At 37.2% G+C, this 27,466-nt stretch overlaps 1 protein-coding gene across 16 annotated transcripts in view; it reads left to right on the top strand.

Moving 5' to 3' along the window:
* The window catches only part of DEUP1 (deuterosome assembly protein 1), a 155,354-nt gene that overhangs the window by 82,669 nt on the left and 45,219 nt on the right, over positions 1-27,466 (top strand). For all 16 annotated transcript variants that reach the window (XM_072611386.1, XM_072611382.1, XM_072611380.1 and 13 more), the window contains 4 exons: positions 16,457-16,602; positions 20,552-20,657; positions 24,279-24,476; positions 26,033-26,119. In XM_072611386.1, the coding sequence (XP_072467487.1) occupies positions 16,457-16,602; positions 20,552-20,657; positions 24,279-24,476; positions 26,033-26,119 (537 nt within the window). The remainder of the gene's footprint in view (positions 1-16,456; positions 16,603-20,551; positions 20,658-24,278; positions 24,477-26,032; positions 26,120-27,466) is intronic.

The following is a 27,466-nucleotide window of genomic DNA, read 5'->3' as shown; positions in this document are numbered from 1 at the left end:
GCTGACATTTTTGTAACAAGGTTATCCACTGAACAAATTTCCTTAAAAACACTAGTCTTAAAATTTCTGTTTAAGCTTTGAGTAATCTTTGCAGCTCAGAACTTAACAAAATCTTATAGCATCTATAGAAATTGTGTTGAATTGTATAACATTCAGGAACACATGATTATATTTCTAACCATTATGAATATTTGAAAAAGAGTATAATAAATCAGAACAAATTTAATACATAGAATGTCAACACTGATAAGGACCTTGGAAAATCAGTATCTTATTCAGCCCTTTAGTGAATAATAATATCCTCTCTAACATCATGGCAGGTGGTCATATAACCTCTGCTTGAAGGTATCCAGTGATAGAAAACTCACTATGTCCATGCCTTCTTAAGGCCAATGGAGGCTACCAAAGGTGGAAGTGGTAACAGACGGAATGCTCCAGCTGAGAAACCCAAGCCCCATAGATTCAATGGTAGTTTTTAGGAAGCAGCAGTGACAGGAGGAAAACTTTGTAGTTGATGGTGATCAGCCCTGGCAGGCAAATAATAGGGCTTAAAACTCCTAAAACAGAATACTCAAAACACTTCACCCTTGCCTTCTTTGACATCTTATGACAAATCAAACTTATGTTCTTTGTTTAATCTATTACTTTTTCAGCCTAAAACCTGGATCTTGTTTCAAACCAGCTCTGCCTTTTTCTTCTTATTCAGAATTTCTAGTTCTGAAAGTACCTCAGGCGTTTGACTTTTTCCAGATTATTGCCTTCTCTACCCATTTCCTTGTCCTGATTAGATATATATTCCTAACCTCCATCTACACTGGGAGTTCCTCCCCATCTTCATTCATAATCTCACGATAAGGGAGATTCAGTCAGCACTATGAACTCAGTCCCAGTAAGGGCCAGTATAATTTTGTCATGCTGTCCCCAGCTTTCCCATCCCCAGGGACAGGAAACTGAAAACAATAATGAACTTATTATAAAAGTAGGTCAGAATTACAGGTTCAAAATATTACCTGGCACCTTGAGCTAGGGAACCCTGTGTCAGTCCAGATAATAACATTTCATGAAGACAATGTCTGACTGCCAGTCTAGCTAGGTCTCTCCACAAGAAAATAGAACTAAGCTGCTTAGGTCTACCCCCAAGGTCGTCTTTGGTTGGACGTTGCATTTTCCTGGACTCTCTGATTAATTGAAACTCTTCTTTGATTAGAATATGCCCAGGTAATCTTTTTGATATCCCACATAAGATGGCAGGACACCAGTTAGGTCACTTCCTACCTAATAAATGACAAGACCCTTGTAACAAACTTCCAGAACTTTCTGCAAAAGCTGTGGATTTCTCTCCATGTCTTGCTTTGTGCATGAACAATCAACCAATGACCCACTGACTCAATGATTCAATAGTATGTCATGACTTTTACAAAGCTATGTTTCTGTGCATTGCACAGGAGTTCCCCCATTCCTGAAATACAGTCCCTTCTCAACTTCATTTCTAAATGTCCATCTTTCTTAAGGCTCAGTTCTACTGCTGTCTCTTCTGCGAAACTTAATTGCCCCAGTTGGTAATGATTTTTCCCCTTAGTTCTCATGTAGTAGTTTGTTTTACAACTCTTTCATGACTGCTTCATGTAATATTCCAGATATCTGGGTGGATTATGTTTGACTTGGAGTCAAGAAGACTCCAATAGCAAGTCATTTTATCTCTCTGCCTCAGTTTCTTCTTCCATAAAATGTAGATAATAATAGTACACATCTCAGAGTTGTTATGATGGTATGAAGTAGGCTGGCTGGGAGAGAGCCTGTGTTTTCTTGGTGTTCATTGTTAGGCCAAAATTAGCATAAGCAACAGAGAAATCAATCCATACTTGGCTACATCTCAGCTTCAGAGACTGCATTGAGTGCACAATCAACTGAAAACAAAAAAAAATCAGTCACCAACTCTCCTTCAACTTTCATCTTGACTTGTAGCCTTTTCAAATATCTGTGATCTCTTAATTGCCAGATCTAATGGCTTTTTCTCAATCCTTACCATTCTTAACCTCTCCACAATCTTGGACACTGTCCATTATTCTCTTCTTAATATTCTCTTCTGTCTAGGTTTTTATGTCATTACTTTCTCCTGGTTCTCTCCTACCTATCAGCTGCTCTTTCTCAGTCCACTTTGTACTTACTGAAGGATCATTTTCCCTGAAAGGAGCTGCTCTCAAGATGAACTGGTGGGTTCAGCATTCTGGGAGGAGGATGACTCTTATAGGAGGAGCTCCTTTGTGCTGATCAATAAAAGGAGCCAACTCCTTTTTTCTAGTCTGCCATTAATTATTTGTTACATGCCTTTTATGTACCGGGCACTGTGCTAAGAGCTAGAGGTACAAAGAAAGGCAAAAAACCTTGAGGAGTTCACAGCCTAATAGGAGAGACAACAAGCATACAAATGCGTACAAACAAACTAAATACTGGATAAATAGGAAACGATTAACAGGGAAAAGGTACTAGAATTGGTGGGAAAGACTTCCAGTAGGAGGAAGTTGAGACTTAAAGGAAATAAGAGAAGCTTGGAGGCAGAGATGAGAATGGAGAATGAGTATGGAGAACAGCCAAGAGAAGGAGTGTCTTGTTTATGGAACAGCAAGGAGGCCATTGTCATAGGATCAAAGAATACATGGGAGATGTAAGGTGCTAGAAAGCTAGAACAGTATTGTGGGTGTGGGCTAAGATATGAAAAGCTCTGAACATGAAACAAAGGATTTTTTATTTGATCCTGGAGTATATTTGAGCCACTGGACTTTATTGGGGGCAGCTAGGTAGTGCAGTGTATAGAGTACCAGATCTGTAGTTGGAAATTTTCATCTTCCTGAGTTCAAATCTGACTTCAGCTACTTATTAGCTGCGTGACCCTGGGCAAGTCACTTAACCCTGTTTGCCTCAGTTTCCTTATCTGTAAAAAATGAGCTGGAGAAAGAAATGGCAAAATACTCCAGTATCTTTACCAAGAAAACCCCAAAAGAGATCACAAAGAGTCAGACACAACTGAAAAAAATTTTAACTTGGAGTTTATTAAATATGGGGGTGACAGTTAGTTTTAACTTTGGCAGATGAATGGAGAATGAACTGGAGTGGGGAGAAACATAACAGGCAGACCCACCAACAAACTATCTAGGCATGAGGTGACTTGCACCAGGGTAGTGGCATATCAGAGTAAAAGGGGAAGAGGCATATACAAGAGATGTTGCCAAGGATGAAATTGACAGACCTTGACAATAGATGGGATATTGTGGGGAGGGTAAGATATAGAGAGAAGTCAGGTCAAAGTCATGAGTCTGGGCAACTGAGAGGATGATGGTACAATTGACAATAATGGGAAAGTTTGGAAGGGAGGAAAGTGAATCAGAAAAGATGGCTTTCTCCATAGAGATTCTGAGAGTATAAGAGGACAAGGGAGCAACATTAATGCACTGAGGCAAAAGCACATGCTGAGTGGTATTCCCTATGTGACTCAAGAAGGGAGTTCTGTACACCACTCCTAATCCAATCCTCCCCATTAGATTTCCTAAGGATTATGCTCCCAGAGTCTAGCCCTTGGGCCATCACAGCTTCAAGTGTCTGGAATCTAACCTTTTAGATGGAGGATGATGAGGATTCCATTAGCATCCTGATCCCACAATCTAGTCACCTAGCCAGAGAGGGGAGATTTATTGGGCAATATCATTTTAGAGGATTTCAGCTGTTGTAACAAATAAACACAAGTTTGAGAGTTTGGGGATCCAGCTTTCTCTTCAGATAATGGGAATTTCCTGAGTCACATGCACTCAGAGAGAGAAGAAGATTACTCATATTGCTCCCAGAGGTGAAGGAACAGAAAGAGACTTAAACCATGACATAGAGAACAAAGGGACCTGGACTTTGCGTTCCACTGTTACAGTGAATTATTCAGATGGAGTGGGTTCAGCGGGAAGGGAGGTTCTGCATCTAGTCATACCAAGTGCATTTCTGGAATGGTAAATCCAAGGTCTCAGAATAATACTATAAGGCCAAATGTCTGTGTGGATCCTTTTGAGGATGGAGAATTAAAAGAGGGACTCAGTGAAATGGTAGAGTTCTCTTCCCTTGCAGTTTCAAATGTATTTTCCTTCTGAAGGAGTCCTGCTCCCAAAATGATGCTGAGTATGGAGAACTTTAGGACTCTTTGGAAAAGTGGGATCTACCAGAGAAGAAGGAAATTTGCATTATTGTGTTATTTGGAGGATTTTATGTACTTTCTGCATTTATTTATGAAGTCCTATGAGTAATTTGCATTTTTCACATCATGTGTGGGGTAAAATAAAGACTGTCCTGTACCCAATAAATACATCAGCTACCCTGAGTGTTCTTACAGCATCTGGAGATCTTTTACCCATGCCAGTTATATTCAGAGGTTTCCCCTTGTAAGGCATGGGTGGAGACATAATGAACCAATTATTAGAAAATGATGTAAAAAAAGATGATGGAAAGATCATGTAGAGGAAATGAGGTAGAGTAAATAAGGTCAATGATTGCTCTGGAATATAGTGTCAGGCTGGAGATCACGCAGCTAGGAGACTGAGACCAGTCAATCAGGTTTCATGGTACAATGAAAAAAGTACTTAGAGTCAGAGGACCTGAGCTCAGATCTCTGCCTCTTACTGTGTTTGTGACCTTGATCAAATCACTTAGCTTCTTTGGGTCTTTATTTCTTTGTCTTTAAAATGAAAGTTTTGGTTCTATATACACATATGTGTATATATTATATGTGTGTGTATATGTAAATGCATACATAAATGTATGTGATATCTCCAATGTTCCATCCTTTTTTAATTCTATGATTCTTTTCATGTATTTAGCCTGTAAAAGATTTTTGTAAAAGACAGAAAAGACAAAAGTTTCAAATGTTTTCAATCTCGTACCCTTTAACACAATATATGTCCATTACTATTTCTTAAGACCTTAACTCAAACTTTTCTCTGCATTTTGACAGATTCCATATACCATTATGCAGTGAGTTGGATCATTTACAAACAGGAATATTTCTGCACATGTGAATAAATGTTAAGATAGTTGTTAGTGAATCTAACAGTAATAGAAATGAGAGCCAGGAAATCCCTCAGTTAGTCTGAAGAGTCCCCATGGTGGAGGTGCATTTTAAAGAGCATTTTTCTTTTAGGAAGGAAGGGACATGACTTGATAAAAATAATCAAGTTGTGTGATATGATCAATAAGAATTTTAACTTGACTGGAATGGAAAAAAATAAGGTTGAAAAGATAACAAAGAAACAATTTGTATCTAATGGCATATTAACTGGTACTAAATGTGTACTTTTAAGGTGTGAAAGGATTATATCCAAAGAAAATTACTTGCTGTAATAAGAAGTTCTGTTTGAGACTAAGGCTTGAAAGATTGCTGTGAAGGTTGCTGTAGTTAACAAAGCCATATGAGACTTGTTGGCATAGAGATTTACCTAGGAGTGTAAATGAAGAATGAAAAGGAGTTATTTGAGACTCTTAAATAGTTATCTTCCAATATAAAAAAGATATGTAATAGTATGCGTAATGATATCCAAATAAGGGAAGGATTTCCTGGAAGATCACACTTTTTTATATAGTTTCTATCACTCAAAGGGTTGAAATAATTTTCTTTGTATGGAAACCAGTAAGTTCTACTTTATTCTTAACAATATGGCTGATAATCATGCTGAGGGCTGTAATTCAGTGTCTTCTTTTACTCTTCAAATTATATTCTACTTGTTTTCTAGGTACTTATGGTTATAGATAAGAGCTAAAAGAGCCCTGGGAGGCTGTTAGGCTCAAACAAGCTCCTTTTGCACACGTAGTCATATATATATATATATATATATATATATATATATATATATATATATATGACCACTCTTTGAGCTCAGGCGTTCTCATTTTAAATTAAGAGCCTTTTCTGCTGCATCATGCTTTGGTGGATGTAAGCTCCCTGAAGTCAGGCATAGTTTTATTTTTGCTTTTGTATGCCTATCACCTTATACTTACTGGCAGTTTAATAAGTGTTTGTTGCTTTGGATTGAATTGAATATGGTAGACAAAATAGCCATTCTTACCTTGGACTGTGGGAAGACTACAGAGACCAGACCATGTGAGCTGTTCTCTGCCTTGGGTAGACTGCATTGAGTCTTGTGTTCAGTTCTAGCCATCACCTAGGAATAACATTGAGAAGCAAAAGTGCATACAGAAGAAACCTACCAGTATGGTAAACAATGCCTAGCCTAGGCCATGTGAAAAGTCTTTGAAGGAACTGAGGGTGTTTATCCTGGAGCAGAGAAGAATTTGGGACATGATAGCTGTTATCAGATATATGAGCTATCATATAGATGATAAATTCATCTTTTTCTTCTTTGCCTCAGAGGACAGAACTAAAAAACTGTGGGTGGAATTTTCAGAGGCAGATTTCAACTTAATGTAAGAAAAAATTTCCTTACAATTAGAGCTCTGCTATGGTGAAATGCATTGGTTCAGAATCCAGTGGTTTCCTTCTTCCTTGCAGTCTTCAAGCAAAGGATGATCATTTATTAGAGAAGCTATAGAGTAGACTCTTCTTCAGGTATAGACAGCACTAGTTGGCCACTGACATTCTATGACCAGTGACTCAATTACCTATGGATCAGAATATGGGAACATGGGAAGTAATTTGCCCTAAATATTATCATTCCCCAAAATTTTCAGTGGTCCTAGGCATAGGGGTAGGGAACCTGTTGACCCAAAGCTACATGTGGCCCTCTAGGTCCTCAAGCATGGCCCTTTGACTGAATCCAAACTTCACAGAACAAATCCCCTTAATAAAAGGATTTGTTCAGTAAAACTTGGACTCAATCAAAAGGCCATGCCTGAGGACCTAGAAGGCCACATGTGGTCTCAAGGACTCAGGCTCCCCACTCCTGTCTAAGGATTACATAACTGACTAAGGATAACCTGGACAGGAGTAGTTAAATATTGCTTTTCCTACTGCCAACATAATTATGGGGAAAGTGAGCAAAGGTTAAATGCCAGGCTGGCATACTCCACCTGAGACCACACTGTACTCCAGTATCAGGTGTAGCAATGAGAATCAATGCCAGTGAGAAGGAAGTGTTAACACCACATTCTATGGATTCTAGACTTCATTTGAGCAAAGATCTGACCTTTTCCCTCAAATTGAATCTCTTTCCTGGCAAGGCCCAAGAAGGAAGCATTCCTGGAAAAAAAAAAAAAAAAACTGCAAAGGCAGTTCATCTGTTCTTTCACTTCCTTTGCTTCAGCTCCTAGGCAGTTGGGTTGGGCTGTGGATGGGAAACAGCAAGCTAAAGTTATGCTGTTAACTTCTTAGACCTTCAATACAATTAACATGTGTGATCAGCCTTTCCATCTCTCAACCCCATCCTCCTGGATCAGTTGCATAAGTTGATCCTATAAACTGAGAGACATCTGCAAAAGGCCTATAGCTTTATCTGGATTTTAGAGAAAGAAGAAGATGTGTGTTCAGGTTGAAATGAGAATATAGGACCGTGCCATTCAGACTTGGATGGCCTGCAAATTATTAGCTCTTCATGACCTCAGCTATTCAGAATCCTTTGGATGGGAAGGCAAGAAAGAGTTAAGGAAGTAGGAATGGTAGGAGTGTGTCCTTAAGCATCTGAATCAGAACTACCTGTTTACATGAATTTGAGCATAAGGAACTACAGAGTTCCTGGGGAATATAGAAGGTCATGTTTGAGAATAGAGGGTTGGTATGAATGTAATTGTGAAAGATAAAGGAAGCATGTGAGTGGAGGTAAGTCCAGGGCTACAAGAAATCGGTGATAATTTTTGGAAACTACAGGCTGCTATTGCCATTTTGTCTGTTGATTTGCAGCACTAACAATGCACCTCACAAATCTTTGGCACTCAAGAATTTTTTGGAGGACTTTTGCCCTTAAAAAGGCTTTTAAGGAATAAAAAAAATAGTTCACCATGGCCCAGGAATAACAAACCCAGGCCCACAAAAGTGCTTTGTTGTCGAAACAAATTCCACAGTAGGAGCTATCCTCTCTCAAGTTGACCCCTCTGCCAAAGTTTTTCCCAGAAGTTATCTGCAGCCAAACAAGCCAATATTATTTGTTGTGGGGGAAATGCAGCTAGACATAAAGGCAGCATTTACAGTTTGGTGCTTTGACTTGGAAGGAGCCAAACACTCCACAGTTCTGTAGGTCATTCATGAAAACCATGAGCACCTTCAATGTACTAGAAAATTCAACTAGCAACAGATAAAATAGGCACTTTCCTTCAGCTGGCTCAGTTTCTTTATACTAAACACTCCAGACTGCCATAGACAGCAAGCAGATGCCTTGTTATGGAAGACAGAATACCCACCACCACCCTTATCCTCCCACAAACCCTCTATGCAAACAATATCACATACAGATATACAGATTATTCATTAGTCATCAAGCTGGTCTGATAGAAACAGGCAGAGGACCCCTATTCTCAGGCCCAGCTGTCTACTCTCCAAGAAGAGTCATTCTCTTCCAAGGCAGGAATGGAGATGATATTCAGGGGACTGTTTTGCCTGTGATGAAGGGCATATCCTCCCCTTAAAGAGGCTTAAAAAGCCATCCTGAGGTTACCATGACAGTAGGGCAATGGAGCACATGGAGTTATTCATGACTCTCCACACTATCACATGGTAATTCTCAGGGCCCTGTCTCAGGCATGTCAGCTGGCTTGTTCATTCTTATTTAGTCTGGAAACTACCCAGGCTATTACAGTTATGTCCCTGAGTAGCAGTAATGATGGCATTTTTCACTAAGCTGCTGCCCTCTCTTCAGAATATGATTCCATTTTGGTGGTTGTGGAAACTCTCATAAAATGGTTCACTTAATCTAGTTATCCCAAGAACCGAAGAGAGTTCAGTTTTTTCCCAAGGAAATTTTCCATCTTCTTGGCATCCTCTCCCATCTCAGGTCATCCTGCAACACCTCAATTTGCTTTGTTGTTTTGGCCCGCTGTTCCCTGGCTTCTCCTCACTACCTATCCCTACTACTCAGCCGCCAATTACTCCAAATCAGTAGCCAGATAGAGAAGACCAATAAATGGGACCATTAGAGCAATATTTCCACTAACATGGTTCAATGGAAACAGTTTTGGATTTGGAACTTGGAAGACCTGGGCTCCAATCAGTTTACAATTGTGCAGTTTACAATCTGTGTAACCTTGAACAAATCATATGACCTCTCTGGGCCTCTCCTCATTTCTAAGTGGAGGGTGCTGGATTTGATGGCCTTTGAGGTCCTTTCATGTACTGAATCAATGATGTAAAACTCATATACAAAGAGATCCCTGCTGGATGCATATTGATTTAGAAAACTAATTAACGTTATGTTTTATTATCTTTTTATTCATGATGTTAAACATTTCCCAATTACATTTTAATCTGGTTGCTGGCTACACTTGGGAGTCCTGCCTTTAACAATTCTGTTCCAGGGAAGGGAAATGGAAGAGAAAGGAATAGTCATTTATACAGACCCTGTTGTGTTTCAGGGACAGCTAGATAGCTTGGAAGATAGCATACTAGACCTGAAGTCAGGAAGACCCATCTCTCTTAAGTTCAAATCTGGTCTCAGACACTCACTAGCTGTATGACCCTGGGCAAATCACTTAACCCTGTTTGCCTGAGTTTCCTCATCTATAAAATGAGTTGGAGGAAGAAATGTCAAACCATTCCAGTGTCTTTGCCAAGAAAACCCCAAATGGGATCCCAAGGAATGGAACACAGCTGAGCAACAGCATTATGTTCCAGGCACTGTACTGAACATTTTTACAGATATTCTTTGATCCTCAAAACAACCCTGAAAGATAAGTGCTCTGATATTACAATTGGGGAAAGTGAGGCAAACAAAGGTTAAATGGCTAGGGTCATGCAGCCAGTAACTGTTGGAGGTTGAATCTGAACTCAGGTCTTCCTGACTCCAGACTCAGTGCTCTGTCCAACTGAACTATCAGCTGCCTATAGATTTAGGCTCCTATGATCTTATGATCTCTGAAGTTTCTTCAGATTCTGAACGTAGGATCTTATGACATGCACATCCAAAATGCATAAAATAATTAAGCAGTTAACAACAAAATCCCATGGAAAGCTTTGCAAGTAAGAGATCAGACTTGGCTGAGTTAGAGGATTTCTGGAATGACTTTCTAGGAAGTGAGTAACTTGAATAGTAGTGGGGCAAGTCACTTAACCCTGTTTGCCTCAGTTTCCTTTTCTGTAAAATGCGCTAGAGAAGGAAATGGTAAACCACTCCAGTATCTTTGCCAAGAAAACCCTAAATGGGGTCATGAAGAGTCAGATACAACTGGAAATGACTGAACAACATCAACAGTGTAGCCCCCTTATTAGAAAGGAGGCTGATGGAAAGGATAGTTTGCCCCTGATTTCCAGAAGGCAGGACTGAAAAATGATAAGAGTTAGAATTATTCGGTTTTTTCTGCCAAAATACATTAGTGACACACATCGAGTTTGCAGTCCAGTAAAAGCTGCAGATCGTTTTCAGAAGAACTTTTGTTTAATCATTTCTTCCCTACCTTGTGATATTTATTTTTAAAACACAAATATAGAACTTTATATTTATCCTTTTTAAAATTCACTTCATTAGATTTGGCCTTATATTCTATCCTGATTCTAATATCCAGTGTGTTAGATACCTCTCAATTGTGTGTAATCCCCAAATTTGGTGAGTGTGACACCTTTAGCTTTAAGTCTTAGATAAAAATATTAAACAGTGCAGAGGCTGAGCCTAGAGGAACTCCACTAAAGACTTCCTTCCAAGTTGATATTAAACCACTCTTTCAGTCCAACTATTTAACTAATTGAATCTACTTAACTGTATCAACATCTAATTTACATCTCATTATCTTTATCTGTGATGATCAGATGTGAAATTGCATGAGAGATTTTATCGTATGCTTTGATTAAGCCTAGGTAAGTCTAATAACTGTCAAAAAAGAAAAAAGTTAGTCTGGCAAGCCCTCTTCTTTTAAAAAACCAAATTATTTATTTGTTTTTAGTTTTCAACATTGGCTTCTATAAGATTTTTTAAGTTCTAAATTTTCTCCCCATCCTTTTACTCCCCCCTCCCTAAGATGTGGCAAGCCCTCTTCTTGATGAAGTCATACTAACTCTTCACTAGACACGAATTAAAACCATTCTTTTCATAATACATTAATTTTGTAAGGAATTGAAATCAAGGTCAGTAATCTATAATTTTCAGAATTAGTCTTTTTCTTATTTTACAATCACCCTGCACATCTTGATATCAAATCCCTATTATCTGTTTTTTATTTTTATTATCTTTCCTAGATTGAGTAGGAACATAGTATTTTAGTGAATAATGAGCTGGCCTCAGAGTCAAAAAACAACTGACTCTAAGTCCACTTCTGACATATACTGACTGTGAGGCCCTAGGCAAGTTCTCAGTGGTCTCTAAAGTAGGGCTACGACCTGACCTGTCTTCTGGGGGCTAAGCTAATCATGGGGCCTGTCTTTAACACAAACATACTTATTCTAAGCCCCTCATGCTCCTCTCCTCCACCTCCTTCTTCCACAGTTTTATTTCCTAATTTCCCTCATTCTGTGCTAGGAATTAGCTTCCTCAGAGCAATTTTGGAGAGGAAGGAGACCTAACCACCCCCTGGACCCTCACAGCAGCAGCCATATAGGTGTAACTGAAAAACTCCCCCTATTCCTATCCCCCAGATCACCTTGGGGCTTTGGCAGGTACATCTTGCTCTGGCTCCCAGGCAATGACTAGTGAGTAAGAGTCTGACCTCACTTATTTTCATTTGGGGTAGGACAGAGTGAATCATTCAGGATCAACAAGCATGGATGAGCTGCAATATGCGTCACCAACTCTATTACATGCTCTTTTCCCCAAACTCATTCATCTCCCAAACTGTCCTTTTTCTATCAAGGTCACCACCATTCTCCCAGTCATCCAGACTGTCATCTTTGGTGTAATCTCAATATCACGTTCTGTTCCTCATTCTCACCCCAATATCTAATCATTTGCTACATCTTATTGTTTGTTTCTGCCTTCACAATATCTAGCATCCATGTTGTCTTCACCATTTGCATGGCCATCACCCAACTTCAGGCTCTCACCATTTCTCAACTGGTGTTCTCCTTGCCTCAAGTCTCTTTCCTCCAGTCTGGACTCAGGTCCTTCAACTCTAAATCTAGCATGCTTTCCGCCACATCATTACTGTACTATTTACATGATCACATTGCATCTGCATCTTCAGTTAACTTCCTTTCATTTTTCGTAAATTTTTGGTTGGTCAGTGAGTTGGTCAGTGAATTCCTTGTGAATCCACATTGGTCTTTTTTGAGATATCTCTCTTCCTCCTTCCCCTTGTAATTGTTTTGCTATGCAAGGAGGTAAATTTGACCTGATATACATTGCTGAGACTTGTTAGGATGAAATGAATGACTGGAAGAGTAGAAAAGAACAGGTAAAAGGGAAGATGAGTATAGTAGCTTTTTATCTTGAGAAGATATATTCATATAAAGAAACCCAAGAACCAAAATAAGGAAGCAGGTAGATGAAAATCACAGGAGACCAAACAGAAGTGATTCTGTCAGAGTATTTACAAACCTTCTGGACAGAAAGAGAAAATAGATAAGGATTGGATTAATTCCTATCAAATGCAACAAGTACTTATTAAGTGCTTACTATGTGCTAGGCATTACACTGGTTGCTTTGATGAAAAAAACAAAACAAAACAAAATGAAAAGCAGTCCACGTCCTCAAGGAGTTTACATTTTACTGGATAACAAACCAGCTCACAAGTTCTGGTTGTGATAGAGTGGTGACAGTGGGGAGCATGCTGTGGTGATGGACAACTTCAGTTATTCAGACATCTGTTGGGAGATCTGTGTGCCTAAATTAGAGCAGCTAGTAATTACTAGACATACGTGATTGACAATATCATTCACAGTTCCCTTTTTCCATTCCTCTTCTAAATGAAATAATGAGGGAAGCTTCATCAAAATGATGGGATATTTTGAAGGAAGTGATCACAATGCCTTAAAAATAAAAATCAAAGAAAAAATCAAAGAAATGAAACTATCATATTCACAAGGGCTTCATCTAGAGCTTTAATATTTCTTGGGTATGGCCCTTAACTTGCCTCTCTGTCAATAAGTCAATCATTCATCCCTCACTTTCACTATATTGCCAGAAATATTAATACTACATGAGATCACATCAACTTTCTTGGTCGCTATATCATAATTTAATTTACCCCCAGGTCTTTTTCACATAGACTATTATTTAGCCCAAATCTTTCTACTAGAAAACTTTAGAAGTATCCCTATTAAAGTGCTTCTAACTAGAACTGGGTCATCAGTCTAACCTCTTTACATGTTTTTGGATCTTAGTTTTATCATCCAGTAGGCTGGCTATTCCTCCTCACTTCGTGCAATTCACAGATTAAGAAACATGAGGCCATCCTTATTTTCAACCAACCCATTCATAAACCTTTGGAACACACCAGAGAACAAAGCACAGATCCTGGGGGTACTCCATTATAATCTACCTCCATGTTAATGACATCATTAGCATCACCACTGATATTAATATAGTCCTTTAAAATTTACAAAGTGCTTTTTATGCAGTATCTTATTTAAATCCCACAACAATCCTCAGTACTTTCCTAGACATTTCTTCTTCTCTGACTGAACTTTCTTCCTTTTCCAATCTTGACTACATATAGGCATTCAGTTTAACTACACACTCTCCTGTGTTCTCAGATCCCTCACTCTCTGGTTCTATATCCCCCTTTCCCTTGCCAAATTTCAGCCTTGAATTCCTCCCAGTGTCTGCTTTCTCTAATCCTATTTGTGCTGTCGAATGGATCCAGAAGTCACGCAACAGTGCTTAATGGACACATTACAAATTCATGTTCTCCAACTTGAACGGAGGCCTCACTGAAGCAAAGCAATTCTTTTAGTCTTCTACTCTCCACAGAAGCTATCCCAAATCTTTCCCCCTTTCCTCCTTCAGCTTCTCCCTATTTACTCCCTTTCTTTCTGCCTTCAAACATGCCCTCATCTTGCTCAACAGTAAAAAATCTTAACCATACTTTACCATCCACTCTATCATCCTATATCTTTGCTTCCTTCATCAACCAAAGTTTTTCTATACTTGTTGCCTCTGCAGACTCTCCTCCCACTCTTTAAATCTTTGCTTTTGACCTCATCACTAAAATATAGTCACTTTCTTCAAAGTTCCTAATGATTTCTTAATTATGAAATCTGATGCTTTTTTCTCCTCAGTATTCATCCTTCTCAAACAACTACTGCATTTGACACTGTTGACTACTCAATTGGATTCTCTCCTCTTTGGGTTTTTGTGACACCATACTTTCCATATTTTCCTCTTAGTAGTCTAACCACTGTTTCTTAGTCTCTTTAACTGGTTTATTATATCTCCATCAGGCTCGCTAACATGATAGTTCCCCATGACTTTGTCCTCAATGATCTTTTATGGATATCCTTTTTCTTTGTGACCACATCAGATCCCATCAGTTTAATGATCATTTCTATTTCTATATCTATATCCAGTACTGTATCTCTCCCCTGCACTTCAGTTCTACTTCACCACTTACTTATTGGGAATTTCAAACCAGATGTCCTGGAGACATCTAAAACTTAGAATGTCTGAAGAAAAGAACTCATTTTTTTCCCACTAAATCCAAGCTTCTTTCAAACTTTTCTATTTCTGTTGAAAGAATCCCCATTCTTTTGTTGCTCTAGGTTCATAACTGCATCATCATACTTAACTCCTCACTTTGATGTCAACTCGCAAATTTAACTAGTTGTGGTATCTTGCTTGCCATTTCTGTAAGAGATCTCACATCTGATCCCTTCTCGCTAATCACACATTTCCTCTTGCCTAGATCATTGTAGTGGCTTCTCTTTTGGTCTCATCTCAAGTCTTTCCCTATTCCAGCCCCAATCCACTGCTGCCAAAGAGATTTTTTCAAGCACAGATCTGATCATGTCACTCCCCTAATCAATCAACTTCAGTGGCTTCCTAGTGCCTCTAGATAAAGTATAAATCTCTCCATTTAGTTTTTAAAGTTCCTCACAATCTGGTCAATAACTATTCTTATTGGCCTCATTCTGTATTATTTTCATATGCTTTTTGATCTAGCCGACATAGTTTCCTCTCTCTTCTTTACATGTGCCACTCCCTTTCCCCTAGCTCTACCTCACTCAGCACAGGCTATCTCTCATGTCAGGAATGAACTAATTCCTCACCTCTGCCTCACAAAATCCTCTTCCTTAAATATGCAGCCTAAGTATTATCTTCTGCATGAGACCAAACTGCTAATGTTCTTCCTCTCTAACTATTTGTATTTAGGCTTTGTACATTTTTTTTTAAACATATATAATATATATATACACATGCATGCCGTTTCCTCTTTCAGAAATCCAACTTCCCTGAGAGAAGGAATTGTTTTATTCTTTATATTCCCAGTATCTGGAATGTAGCAGGTGTTTAGTAAATGCTCATTGGTTAATTGAAAGATATTACAACGATTATCACCAGTTTACAGAAGAGGAAACAGGTTCCAAGAAGACACTTGCTCACAGTCACACAACTAATTGGGTTTGGTCATTCAAACAATTCCAAATCCACCTAACCGTCTCAAATCTTCCCTATCTTGGCCGAAAGGTTGTTGTAAGAGACTTTGCTAAATGCCTTGCTGAAATGTCTATGGCATTTTCCTCATCTACCAGTCTAGTAACACTGAAAGAAAAAGGCAATAAAATAAGTTCGACACGACCTGTTTTTCATGGATCCATAGTGATGCTTATTAACAACTTTCCCTCAGTTCAGTTAAATTTTATTCACCAAATACATATTATGTCCTTTCTCACAGAAGACTGTGTTAAGCGATGGGCAAGTGTCTATCATAGTATTTTTTTAAAATATTATTAACAGAGAAGTCTTAATCTCCCTTATTACCATTTTAGGTCATAAATGTTTACTGAAAATGGATCAAATGATTTAGTCCTAAATGTTATTATTGAACTAGAAGTCCAGAGACCTGTTTTTCAGAACCTCTTCTGCCATTAAGTTAATGTGTGACTGAAGGCAAATAATTTAAATGGCTGGCCCTTAATTTCACCATCTTTAATATGGAGGTGTTGGCCTATGAGATCTCTAAGGCTCTTTCCAGCTCTAAAGTTCTATAATTTTTATGACTTATGACTTAGAGCTTTAGTAAAACAGAATTCTATAAACTTAGACTCTTATTTAACAAAAATTCTTAACATTAGTTCATTTTTTAAAAAGACTGGTTTATAAAGTAGAAAATTGTTTTAATGTATTCCATGAGATCATGAAATCTTAATATTAACCTTGAATCATTTTGATTTTCTATTTAGACCATGGAGGCAGGACTTTCAGAAGTGAAAAATGAATTACAGTCACGTGATGATCTCTTGAGAGTTATAGAAATGGAACGACTACAGTTACATAGAGAATTATTGAAAATAGGAGAGTACCAAAGTTTTCAAGATAATCAAAAAAGGTATGTTCTATAAATTCAATATTTATTTTTAGAAGGAATCACTAAACTCATAATGTTTACATGCTTCTTTTGGATTTATTTGATGCAAGAATAAAGTATCTTAATTTTTATGCTTTCAAAATACCATATTGTCATATTTTTTAAAATATATTTAACAACTGGTTATTTATTAAAATGTCAGCTTTAGCTGCTAGATATTAGAATAATTGGTGGATAGACATTTCATGTGTAGTCAGAAGTTATCCCAAAGTCTTATTTCTCTGAGGATTTCATGGAAGTTGTAGTATAGTTTTTTGACTCTGTATGCAAGTTGATTAAATAGTAACAATTTTTAAAAGATTTTAGATTTTATTCCTGTTTCCATATAATTAACAATTTTCGTTTCTCAAATGCTATTTTGATTTTATCTTCCATATCCATAACCTTGTCATATCACTGAAAGCTTATTAGGACAGATATCTTTTCCCTATTTAGAATCACAGAATTATGTGGGCATACCAGGTAACCACAAAGGAATTTGGACTACTAAAGATCACAAAATGTTCATTCTTGTGAATAACTAAGCAACTTAACTACTTGATTTTAACATTTTCCTGATATGTTGATTCTCATTAGTGCATTTTCTCGGATTGAAAAAGTTAACCCTGAATCAAAGTTATGCCTTTAAGAATCCAACAGTTTCATGATGAAGTGATAATTTTACTGAAAGTTCAACATTATATTACAGAAGTAGTAATTATAATATACCATGAGAAGGATAGTAAAGGTCAAGGACATAAGGCTTTGAAACATGCAACTCCTTGGACAAATCTTGAGCCATTCTCAATATTAAATGGCAAGAAAGGACCCATAAAATGATGTCCTAGAATAACAATATACCAGTATAGAAGAAATGCCATTTAGTCTGTGCAACAAATTATATAATAATAGTTTATTTATCAGGTAATCAACAGGTATTTAGTGTCCTATATGTAAAACATGATCCATCCAGTCCAGCATTATCTCTAACCATGGCATGAGATACATTTTTAAAAGAGGAGCATGATATTGAGTTTAAAATGTTAATGATATACTCCAGACATTGCTCATTTTAAAAACATTTTTTAAGTTAAGAGCTCAATTAAAAAAAAAGGTAAAAGTTCATTTTAGATTTTCCATTCACAGAAGAATTTGAGGACATATTTGTATTTTCAGCCTATTAAAACTCAAAAATTATTTGCTTTTACATATCTAAAATGAACTCTTTGTATAAAATAGTATGTGTTCCATTTGGTATGTAGTAGGTACTTAATAAATACTTGTTTGATTGATCAATAGTTAGAAGACTGGGCTTCCAATTTTTCCTCTGTGTGACCTTGGGCAAGTCATTTATTCCTTTTGAGCCTTAGTTTTCTTTCTTGATATATTTTTGTTTCATTAAATATTTCTCAATTTCATTAAAAAATTTTAACATTTAAAAAAAAATTTGAGTTCCAAATTCTCTCCCTCCTTCTTACTCCTTCCCTCTACCTTGAGAAGGTAAATAATTTAATATTGATTATACCTGTAAAGTCACGCAAAAAGATATTTCTATATCAGCCATGTTGCAAAAGAAAACAGAAAAAACATCCCCAAAAAAATAAAGTCAAAAAAGTATACTTCGGTCTGCACTCAGAGTTCATCAGTTCTCTCTCTCTCTCTCTCTCTCTCTCTCTCTCTCTCTCTCTCTCTCTCTCTCTCTCTCTCTCTCAGTAGATAGCATTTTTTGTTATCATGGATTATTTGAAACTGTCTTGGATCATTGTCTTCATTAGAGTAGCTAAGTCTTTCACAGGTGATCATTGTCACAATATTCCTGTTACTGTATACAAAATTTTCCTGGTTTTGCTCACTTCATTTTGCTTCAGTTCATATAAGACTTGCCAGGTTTTTCAGAAACTGTTCTGCTCATCATTTCTTATAGCAGAATAGTATTCCATCAGTCATATGCCACAATTTGGTCAGTCATTCCCCAAATGATGGGTATCCCCTTAATTTATAATCTTTGCCATCACAAAAAAAGCAAATATTTTTGTACATGTGTGTCCTTTTTCCTTTCATTTGATGTCTTTGGGATATGGACATAGTAGTGGTATTATTGCTGGGTCAATGCACAGTTTTATAGCCTTTTGAGAATAGTTCCAAATCATTCTCCAGAGTGGCTAGACCAGTTCACAACTCCACCAATCATTAGTGTCCGTATTTTCCCACATCCCCTCTAGTATTTGTCATTTTCTCTTTCGGTCATGTTAGCCAATTTGATAGGTGTGAGGTGATACCTCAGAAGTGTTTTAATGTGAATTTCTTTAATCAATAGTGACTTAGAGCATTTTTTCATGTGACTATTGATAGCTTTACTTTCTTCTTTTGATAACTGCCTGTTCATATCTTTTGACCATTTATCAACTGGGAAATGGTTCTTATTTTAATAAATTTGACTCATTTCCTTATGTATTTGAGAAATGAGACCTTGATCAGAGGAACTTGCTGTAAAATTTTTTTTCTCATCTTCCTGCTTTTTTACTAATTCTGGTTGCATTAATTTTGTTTGTATAAAACCTTTTTTAATTTCATATACTTAAAATTATCTGTTTTACTTCCCAGGGTTCTCTCTTTCTCTTCCTCGGTCAAAAATTCTTCTCAATATCTGACAAGTAAATTTTTCCATGGTCACCCAATTTCTTTATGATATCACTTCTTATGTCTAAATCATTTGTCCATTTTAACCTTATCTTGGAGATGCTGGTCTATACCAGGTCCAAGTTTTACAGAAAAAATCTTTTCATTAAAGGGATTTGTTCTGTGAAGTTTGGATTCACCCAAAGGGCTCTGCTTGAGGACCTAGAGACCACATGTGGTCTTGAGGTCACAGGTTCCCCAGCCCTTGGTCTATACCTTAGTTCCTGCCATACTGTTTTCCAGTTGTCCTGTCAGTTTTTGTCAAATGGTGCATTCTTTCTCCCAATGCTTGGATCTTTGGGTTTATCGAATGCTAGATTATTATGATCATTTACTATTGTGTGCAGTGTATCCACTGATCCTCCACTCTATTTCTTACTCAGTGCCAGGTTGTTTTGATGATTTTTTCTGTTCATTTATTTTTCAGTCAGGTTCAACTCTGTGACCCCATTTGGGGTTTTCTTGGCAGAGATACTAGAGAAGTTTGCTATTTCCTTCTCCAGCTCATTTTATAGATGAGGAAACTAAGCAAACAGGGTTAAGTGACTTGTCAAGAGTCATATACCTAGTAAGTGTCTGAGGACAGATTTGAGCTCATGAAGATGAGGCTTCCTGACACTTTGGCCACAAGTCACTTAACTGTATTTGCCTCACTTTCCTCATCTGTAAAATGAGCTGGGGAAGGAAATGACAAACCACTCTGTTAGTATCTTTACCAAGAAGATCCCAAATGGGGTTACGAAGAGTTGGACGCAACTGAACAGTAGCAATATTTGATGACTGTCACTTTGTAATCTAGTTTGAAATCTAGTACTGCTCAACTGAGCCTCAGTGTTCATCAGCTGAAGGAGCTGAATTAGATAATCCCTAAGGTCTCAGGACCATATGATCCTACTCTAAAACCTTTCCTTCACGTCTCATCCCAATGAAGAATTCAATGATCTATAGGTCAATAAGTGAAATGCCTAATTATTGACTGTAAATCCTGATTATACATTTATAAAAGCACAGCATATATCTAAAAAAATTTATTTGAATGAGGTCTGAATGTTCTAGAACTTGAATTCCTGTCATGTGTACATTTCCAAAGAACTACTGAATTTACTCTACAATATATAGTCATGAAATACAGCCGCCTTCAGTGCTTTGGCAGATTATGACCTTCCTGATGTGGGTTTCTATGAAGCAAATATAATTGCAAAGGCATATCAAGTTGTTTCACTTTAATTCATTATTTGATTTTAATTTGAAGGCTTGAGCCATCCTATTCACATATCCTTAAAGAACCAGAAAGAAAAAAGAAAGAGCTATTCTCCTTGACACCTGACCAAGCAAATCAGGAAAAGGACTTGAACAAGGTATGGAAAATAATTAGTTGAATTTTTGAAGGTAGGTCAAGATGTCTGTCTCCCTTGGATTGAAAGAGAAGAAGCTTACTTTTACTCTTTCCTTTACTTTTCAATATTTCCCCAAATTGTAGCCTATGAAGTGTCTGGTTTTGACATTTCTTGGTGTGTCTTTTTTGTATATACAGAAAAGTAATATACATCTTCAGCGACCCATCCCTCAGCTTTAGAGAGAACATCCATGGGATGGTTGTCTACAACCATAGCCATAACCCACAGGCCATGGACTTCAAACGTTGACCCAGAGGGGTGCTTCCATTCAAGGGGAAGAGGCAGTTTCTACTACCCTTCTGGTTATTTTACCTTTCTCTTAGCCTCATGGCACATGGCTCTCTGCCCTTCCTGAGATCCAGCCAGAGGTCCATCCCAGTTAGTTCCTCACCCAGAACTCTGGCTCCCTCTCCCTCCACACCTTTGCCTCAGAATGGCTCTCTTCCTTTGGGATACATACAGCTTAAGCCCCACCTCCCAACGGAAACCCTTTCCAGATCCTCTCAGTTGCTAAGGGCCTTCCTCCCTAACTACCTTGTATACATTAGATTTATGCTAGTTTTATATATATGTGTACTAGGGCATATTGTCCTGCCATTTCTCCCCCCTACCTCACCCCACCTCCAGTAAACTCAGGATGTGAGTAGGGATTGTCTCCTTCTCTGTACTCATATTCCCAGTGCCCAGCAGAGTGCTTGGCACATAGCAAGCTCTTGATACATGCTTGAGTGATTGAGTGATTGATAAAAACAGGGATGGGTTTCTCTCCATGGAATGTCTGACCTTTGGTACTAAGGTTCAGGCATGGCATACCATGTTTTATGATTTCATCTGGCTAAAAAATTAACTGAAAAAACATAGAGTATCTTTGATTTAGTACTAATATTAGAACTAGGTCTCTACTGAAGTTCCTGTCTTCAGCCTCCTCATTGATTTCTTGAAGACTGTCCCATTAGAGTATAAGTTCTCCACCACCACCACTCTCAATTACGTGTAAAATCAATTTTAAGATTCTTTTTTTCAAATTTTGAGTTCCAAATTCCCTCCTTATCTATTCCCCCCCCCCCCCACTGAAAAGGCAAACAATTTGACAAGGGTTACACATTTATAGTCATGCAAAATACATTTCCATGTAAGTCATGCTGTGAAAGAAAAAACAGAAAAAGTTCAAGAAAAATAAATAAAAAGTATGCTTCAATCTGGAGCACAAGTTCTGGCAGTTTCCACTACACTCTGGCCATCAACTGGATAGATGGTGTGCCTGTTATCAGAAAACCAGTCTCCTCATAGGCAGAAAGGCACATCATCAGGGTGGCAACAGGATGCTGACTTTCTTGGCCACAGTGACTCTTAAAGTATTTAAGAGAGTATTGGAGAGGGGTTGCACTCTGTGTTGTGGGTCTTTCCAAGTCAGACTGTGCCTCTCATCTGTAAAGGACTAATCTCTTAAAACTATGGCTTAGGTCCCCAAGCCCTATTGCATGCCATGGTACAAAAACAAACACATAAAAGCTGGTGAATATTAATACTAAGCCTTGGTGGGGATCTTTGAAGCATTAGGATGAGAGAAATGTTGCAAGAATCGAGGCAAGCAAATTGTCCCAGTTCTTCAAACTGTAGGACTCTGGGCTTGACTTGACAGATTCTTAGTTTTCTTGATTTGATTTGATTTGACTTTTTTGGGTATGGGTTTGACTAGATGGCTTCTGAGATTCCTTATACTCCAAGATTCTATGATCTCCTAAATGGGTATCTTTTATGACATTTTTGGGCAAAAGTCACTGTTGGTGATATACCACTACCCATTTCCATCAATCATATATGTCTTCATTGCTCCTTCAGTCACATACACTTTGTTTATCTGTAGGCAACCAGGATTAAGTGACTTGCCCAGGGTCACACAGGTAGTAAGTGTCCGAGGCCAAATTTGAGCTCAGGTCCTCTTAACTCCATGGCCAGTTCTCTATCCAATGTGCCTCCTGACATCCCCTACATACTGTTTCAATTCCTTAAAAAGTTAAATGTCAATGAATTTACTATCTTTTAAAATGTGGCAGGATTACATTTTTAAAAAATAAATACTGCTGATATACCATAAAATGTCATATGGTAAAGGTGAACTAAGCAAATTCAGGTATGGTTAACCTGATTCTTACTTTCATGGAAATAAGTAGGAAAATAAAACTTGAAATAATGTAAGATTCTACTGATACGGCACTATTTATAATTGAGGCAAAGATTATGGGGTCCAAATCCCCTTATAGTGTCTTGGAGAATACTAGATAATGCAGTGGTAGGGAGGGAGGTAACAAATGAACAGTATAAAAATAGCTCTATCTTTCATGAAATAACCAACGGTGAATTTGTATTCTCTCATAGCTGAACCAATAAAAAGCTTTCTATGTTGTGTTTTATTTCTAATCTCAATTCTCAAAATACAACTGCTCTAAGTTATTTCAATCTGAAATGAGCATTTTCAATGAGGTCTAAAGTCATTTGGAGCTCAAGTGTATTAATCTTATTTAGAAAATGATTTTGCAATAGAGGAGGTTACTTCACGATCCCATGTTATGAGAATAGTATAAGGAGTATGTTACTTTTATAATAGTGCATTCCATTTTATAGCTTAAGCAGTTAATTTAAAAAACAAATGTACTAGGTTAAATCCAATAAAATTTAATACTTTTACTAGTGAGGTAGACAGTAAAAATTAGTCCTCTACCTTCTCCACTGTTTCTTTTTACATCTTGGATAAACAGCAAGAAATGACCATGGGAAAGTTTTTTATTCTTTTTCTTTTTCTGGGTCATATTAATTGTTTTCTCTTGTATACCCTCTACTAGGGAAAGATGTCATTTGCCTTTAATAGGCCCAAAGAGAGAGATGAAATTTAATTAATTGATTTTTTTCCAGTTTCACCACCTTTATCACTGAGCTTCTTTTTAAGGGGACCTCTCTGTTCATAAAAATAAAATATATATAAATATAAATATATATATTAAAATAAAACATTTAAATGTTTTTAAAACATTTAACACAATTCCTGGCACTACAAGCTTAATAAATGCTTGTTTTCTCTTTCTTTCTTCCCCCATCCCCATCTTCCAGAAGTAAAAAGCCTTCTTTTATATGCTTCACTCTTTCCCTTATTCTCATGAGATTGGACTACTCATAGACAAAAGTAATGTTGGTCCAGAGATTTGGACTATATAATCCAATAGTACAGCACAGAAGGGAAAACAGATGGACTGAGGGCTGGACTGCAAGGAGCCCTGGGCCTTGGGTACAAAGACTATGGGCATACAATATGCAGGCTAATTGGGGTAGGGGTTTATTAGGGTCAGGAGGAAAGTTAGTTTAGAAGGGAAAATCTTGGTGCAGATCAACGCTTACATAATTGAGAGTTGACTGCATCATAGCTTATAAATTAATCTTTAAATGAAGGCAATTCTTTTAAATGAAGCGTACACTTTAATATACTTTTAAGTCTAGTTTATTAGAATGTGAACATGAAAATCAATGTAATGCATTTAGTCACAAACACGGCACATTATATTCTTTTCTCCAACAAATCTGCTGCAGATAAGGACCAATCTTTATCAGGAAGAACAGTCCCCCAGCTCTGAGCAGGAAAGAATGAAGAGTGAAATCTCTGACCTGACAGAAGAGCTTCATGAGAAGGAGATCACTATAGCAACTGTCATGAAGAAAGCCTCTCTTCTGGAAAGACAGTTAAAAATGGAGTTAGAGATAAAAGAGAAAATGTTAGCAAAACAACAGGTATGCAGAATCTAGGGTCTCTCTAGGTCATTCTCCTTCACCATAAACATAAGAATTTGTCATTAACTAATAAAGACATTTAATTTTTCACTATTTATTCTAACTATTCATTCTAATAGTGCCACCGTCATGTGAAAGCTTTGTGAACTAATGCCAGATGTGTCAAAAAAGATCTTAGAACATAAAAAACACCAAGTACCAGTACAATACAATTCATTTAAATCTACTAATATGAAGTACTTTCCAATAATCAGTCCATTTTTTTTTTTACCTCCCATGGCTATGTTCAAAGATTTGCTGAGTTTGATTTCACTATCCACTTTTTAATGAAAATTTATAACTTTTCAAATAATCCAATTAGTCATTAGATTTTTTTTCTTAAGTTATTTTCCCTTTTCTCCTGCTCCCACACTCCTTTAGAGTGTTTTTTTGTTTTGTTTTGCTAAAAATATCAAGTGCGAAATTGAGTTAAGATTTGTTAAATACTCAATGGGTATACAGCATGATGCTCAAGGAAACCAGACAACTTTGAAATTCACTATTAATATTCCACAATTAACTATTAATATTACAGTAAATACCTACTAAATGTTATTAAATTGAAATCCTTTCAATCCCTTCTCCCCGATGAAAACTTGGCTTTTTCTACTTGTTTCCCCAAATTCAACAGCTTAAGGATCATCCTACTCTAATTGTCAGAGTGTAAGCAAATTGGGAAAATAGGATGCAGTCCAAAGAAGAAATTGAGATACTAAGAAGGGTCACATAACTGACAGCATCATCAATTATCCTCAAGAGTACCATTCTTTATACATCCAAATAGGGCGTATTACTTGCTTTGATATAGATTTAGTGAAACAATTCAATACTATGGAAAGCAATACAGAAGATGATATCATTGGGACATTATACAAAGAAAAAATAAATTTAAGAGAAATCCAGTAGGTAAATAGAATAGTCATTGTTCTAAAGTAGGGTTTATGAAAGAAAATAACTCAAGGGACAAAATTCTAGAGGAATGCAAGAAGGAAATAATTACAAAAAGGTCACAAGAACAGGAGTTTAGAATTTTGTATGGTAAGATTTTGCCAAAATTTGGTGAGGAACTTTGAAGTTAGGAAAAGTGTAGTTTAAGGGACAAAAAGAGCACGAAGGTGAGATGACTTTATTAGGCCATGGGATGAAAGCAGGAAGAAACCTCAGAAGACATTTAGGCCAACATGCTCATTTCACACCTGAGAGGAAGAATTACTAGCCTTGTGTCACGTGGGTAAAAAGTAGCAAAACCCAGATTTGGACCTATGTCCTCTGATTCCAAATCCATTGTCTTTTCGTCATATCACTCTCTTTTTCTATGATTCGCATACATTAGAAAATAGAGGTGAGATATAGAACGTTTAAACTGGAAGAGCAATGGAGAAGGTTCTTATAAACATTTGGTTTTTATTATAGAAGTGAGCAAAGGAGGGTAAGGTGGGAGCCAGTGAAATTCTAAAAGTAGGGCATAGGAAAAATGTAACAAGAGAATCTTAATAAGTATATTCATCTTGTTTCAGTTGTCAGATATGAGATATAAAGCTGTCAGATCTGAAAATACACATCTGAAAGGAATGATGGGAGATTTGGAGACTGGAAGATACCTGGTAATTTATTAAATGTGCCAAACTCATGGCAGTTTTCATTGTGATTATGTGTATCTGCCTGTACAGAATTATAAGCTATCAGAAGGGGTGATTAAGGTTGCTTAAATACTCTTGCACATCTGGGTCTTAATCCCTGTTGAGCTCACTTTTCCTCTGTGTGTTGGAGGACTCATCTTTCCAGCCAAGGAGAGGAAAGAAATGTTCCTTGCCTCCATCTCCCTCACAAGACAGGGTTTATTGCTGGTTCAAGAATAGGATTACAGAGCTCCAAGCAATAGCCTTTAAAGTTTCTACAGCAAGGACATCAGCTCAGGACGCTTCATTTAATTTATTGATGCCTACTAAGATTCTTGTTGATCTTGAAACTTAATAAAGGAAATCTCTTCATTGTATAGAAGTGAAAATTTTTCATTTGCAATATTTTATAGTATTCAGTATTACCTAATAAGTAACAATTGATTGTTAATTAATCCTTTAAGACTCACCTAAGATGTGAACCAGAAATGTACATCCACTTGGAAAATGTGCACTATCATCATAACAGCAGCAGCCAGTCTTAAACTGGTTTTCGAAAACTTGCCACCTTAGATTTCCATGACACTCCACTTTAGCAAAATTCCTCCACTCCTCTTTTGCCTCCTTTTTTTTGACTTCCTCTTCCTTCTGCTCCATGAGTGTTCCACCAAGACTCACTACTTTATGGGGTTGTTATAAGTATCAAATGAGATCATATTTATGACAAAGCATTTTGTGACTGTAAAGCACTATTATAGGTATATGTATGTGTATGTATATGTATGTAAATGAAAAGTAGTATCATTAAGGTTTCATTCTTGGGTCCCTTCTTATCTTTTTCTTTACTTGATTCCTCAGAGAACAGACACCTAGGCAGGGTTTCATTGACCACCTCTTTATGGATGACTCCAGAATCTACGCTTCCAATATCTATCTTTCACTTAAATTCCAAATTCATATCTCCACCTTGTCCATAGGATATTCCCATTGGAAGTCCATTGCCATATTACAACATGGTCCTAGCAGAACTTAATTTTTTTCCCAATCTAAACCAGCTCAGCTTTCCAGCTGGAAAGAGCACTGTATGTCCTTGAGACAGTCATTTAACTTTTCTGGTTCTCAGTTTCTTATTTTGTAAACAAAAGATCATTGTATTTGCCCTCCATAACAATTATAGTTGTTATAAGGATTGAATGAAGTAATGTGTGTGAAAGTGCTTTGCAAACAATAAGACACTACACAGAAGCAAGATAGTATTAAATTTGTGTTCTCCTCTCCATCCATCTACCAACGTAGTTCAGACCTTTATTGTTCAGATGAATTACCACAAGA

This window comes from Notamacropus eugenii, chromosome 5, assembly GCF_028372415.1.
Source record: "Notamacropus eugenii isolate mMacEug1 chromosome 5, mMacEug1.pri_v2, whole genome shotgun sequence".
Taxonomy (NCBI): domain Eukaryota; kingdom Metazoa; phylum Chordata; class Mammalia; order Diprotodontia; family Macropodidae; genus Notamacropus; species Notamacropus eugenii.
Note: the sequence above shows the minus strand (reverse complement) of the source record. Positions and strands in the feature narration are given on the sequence as shown.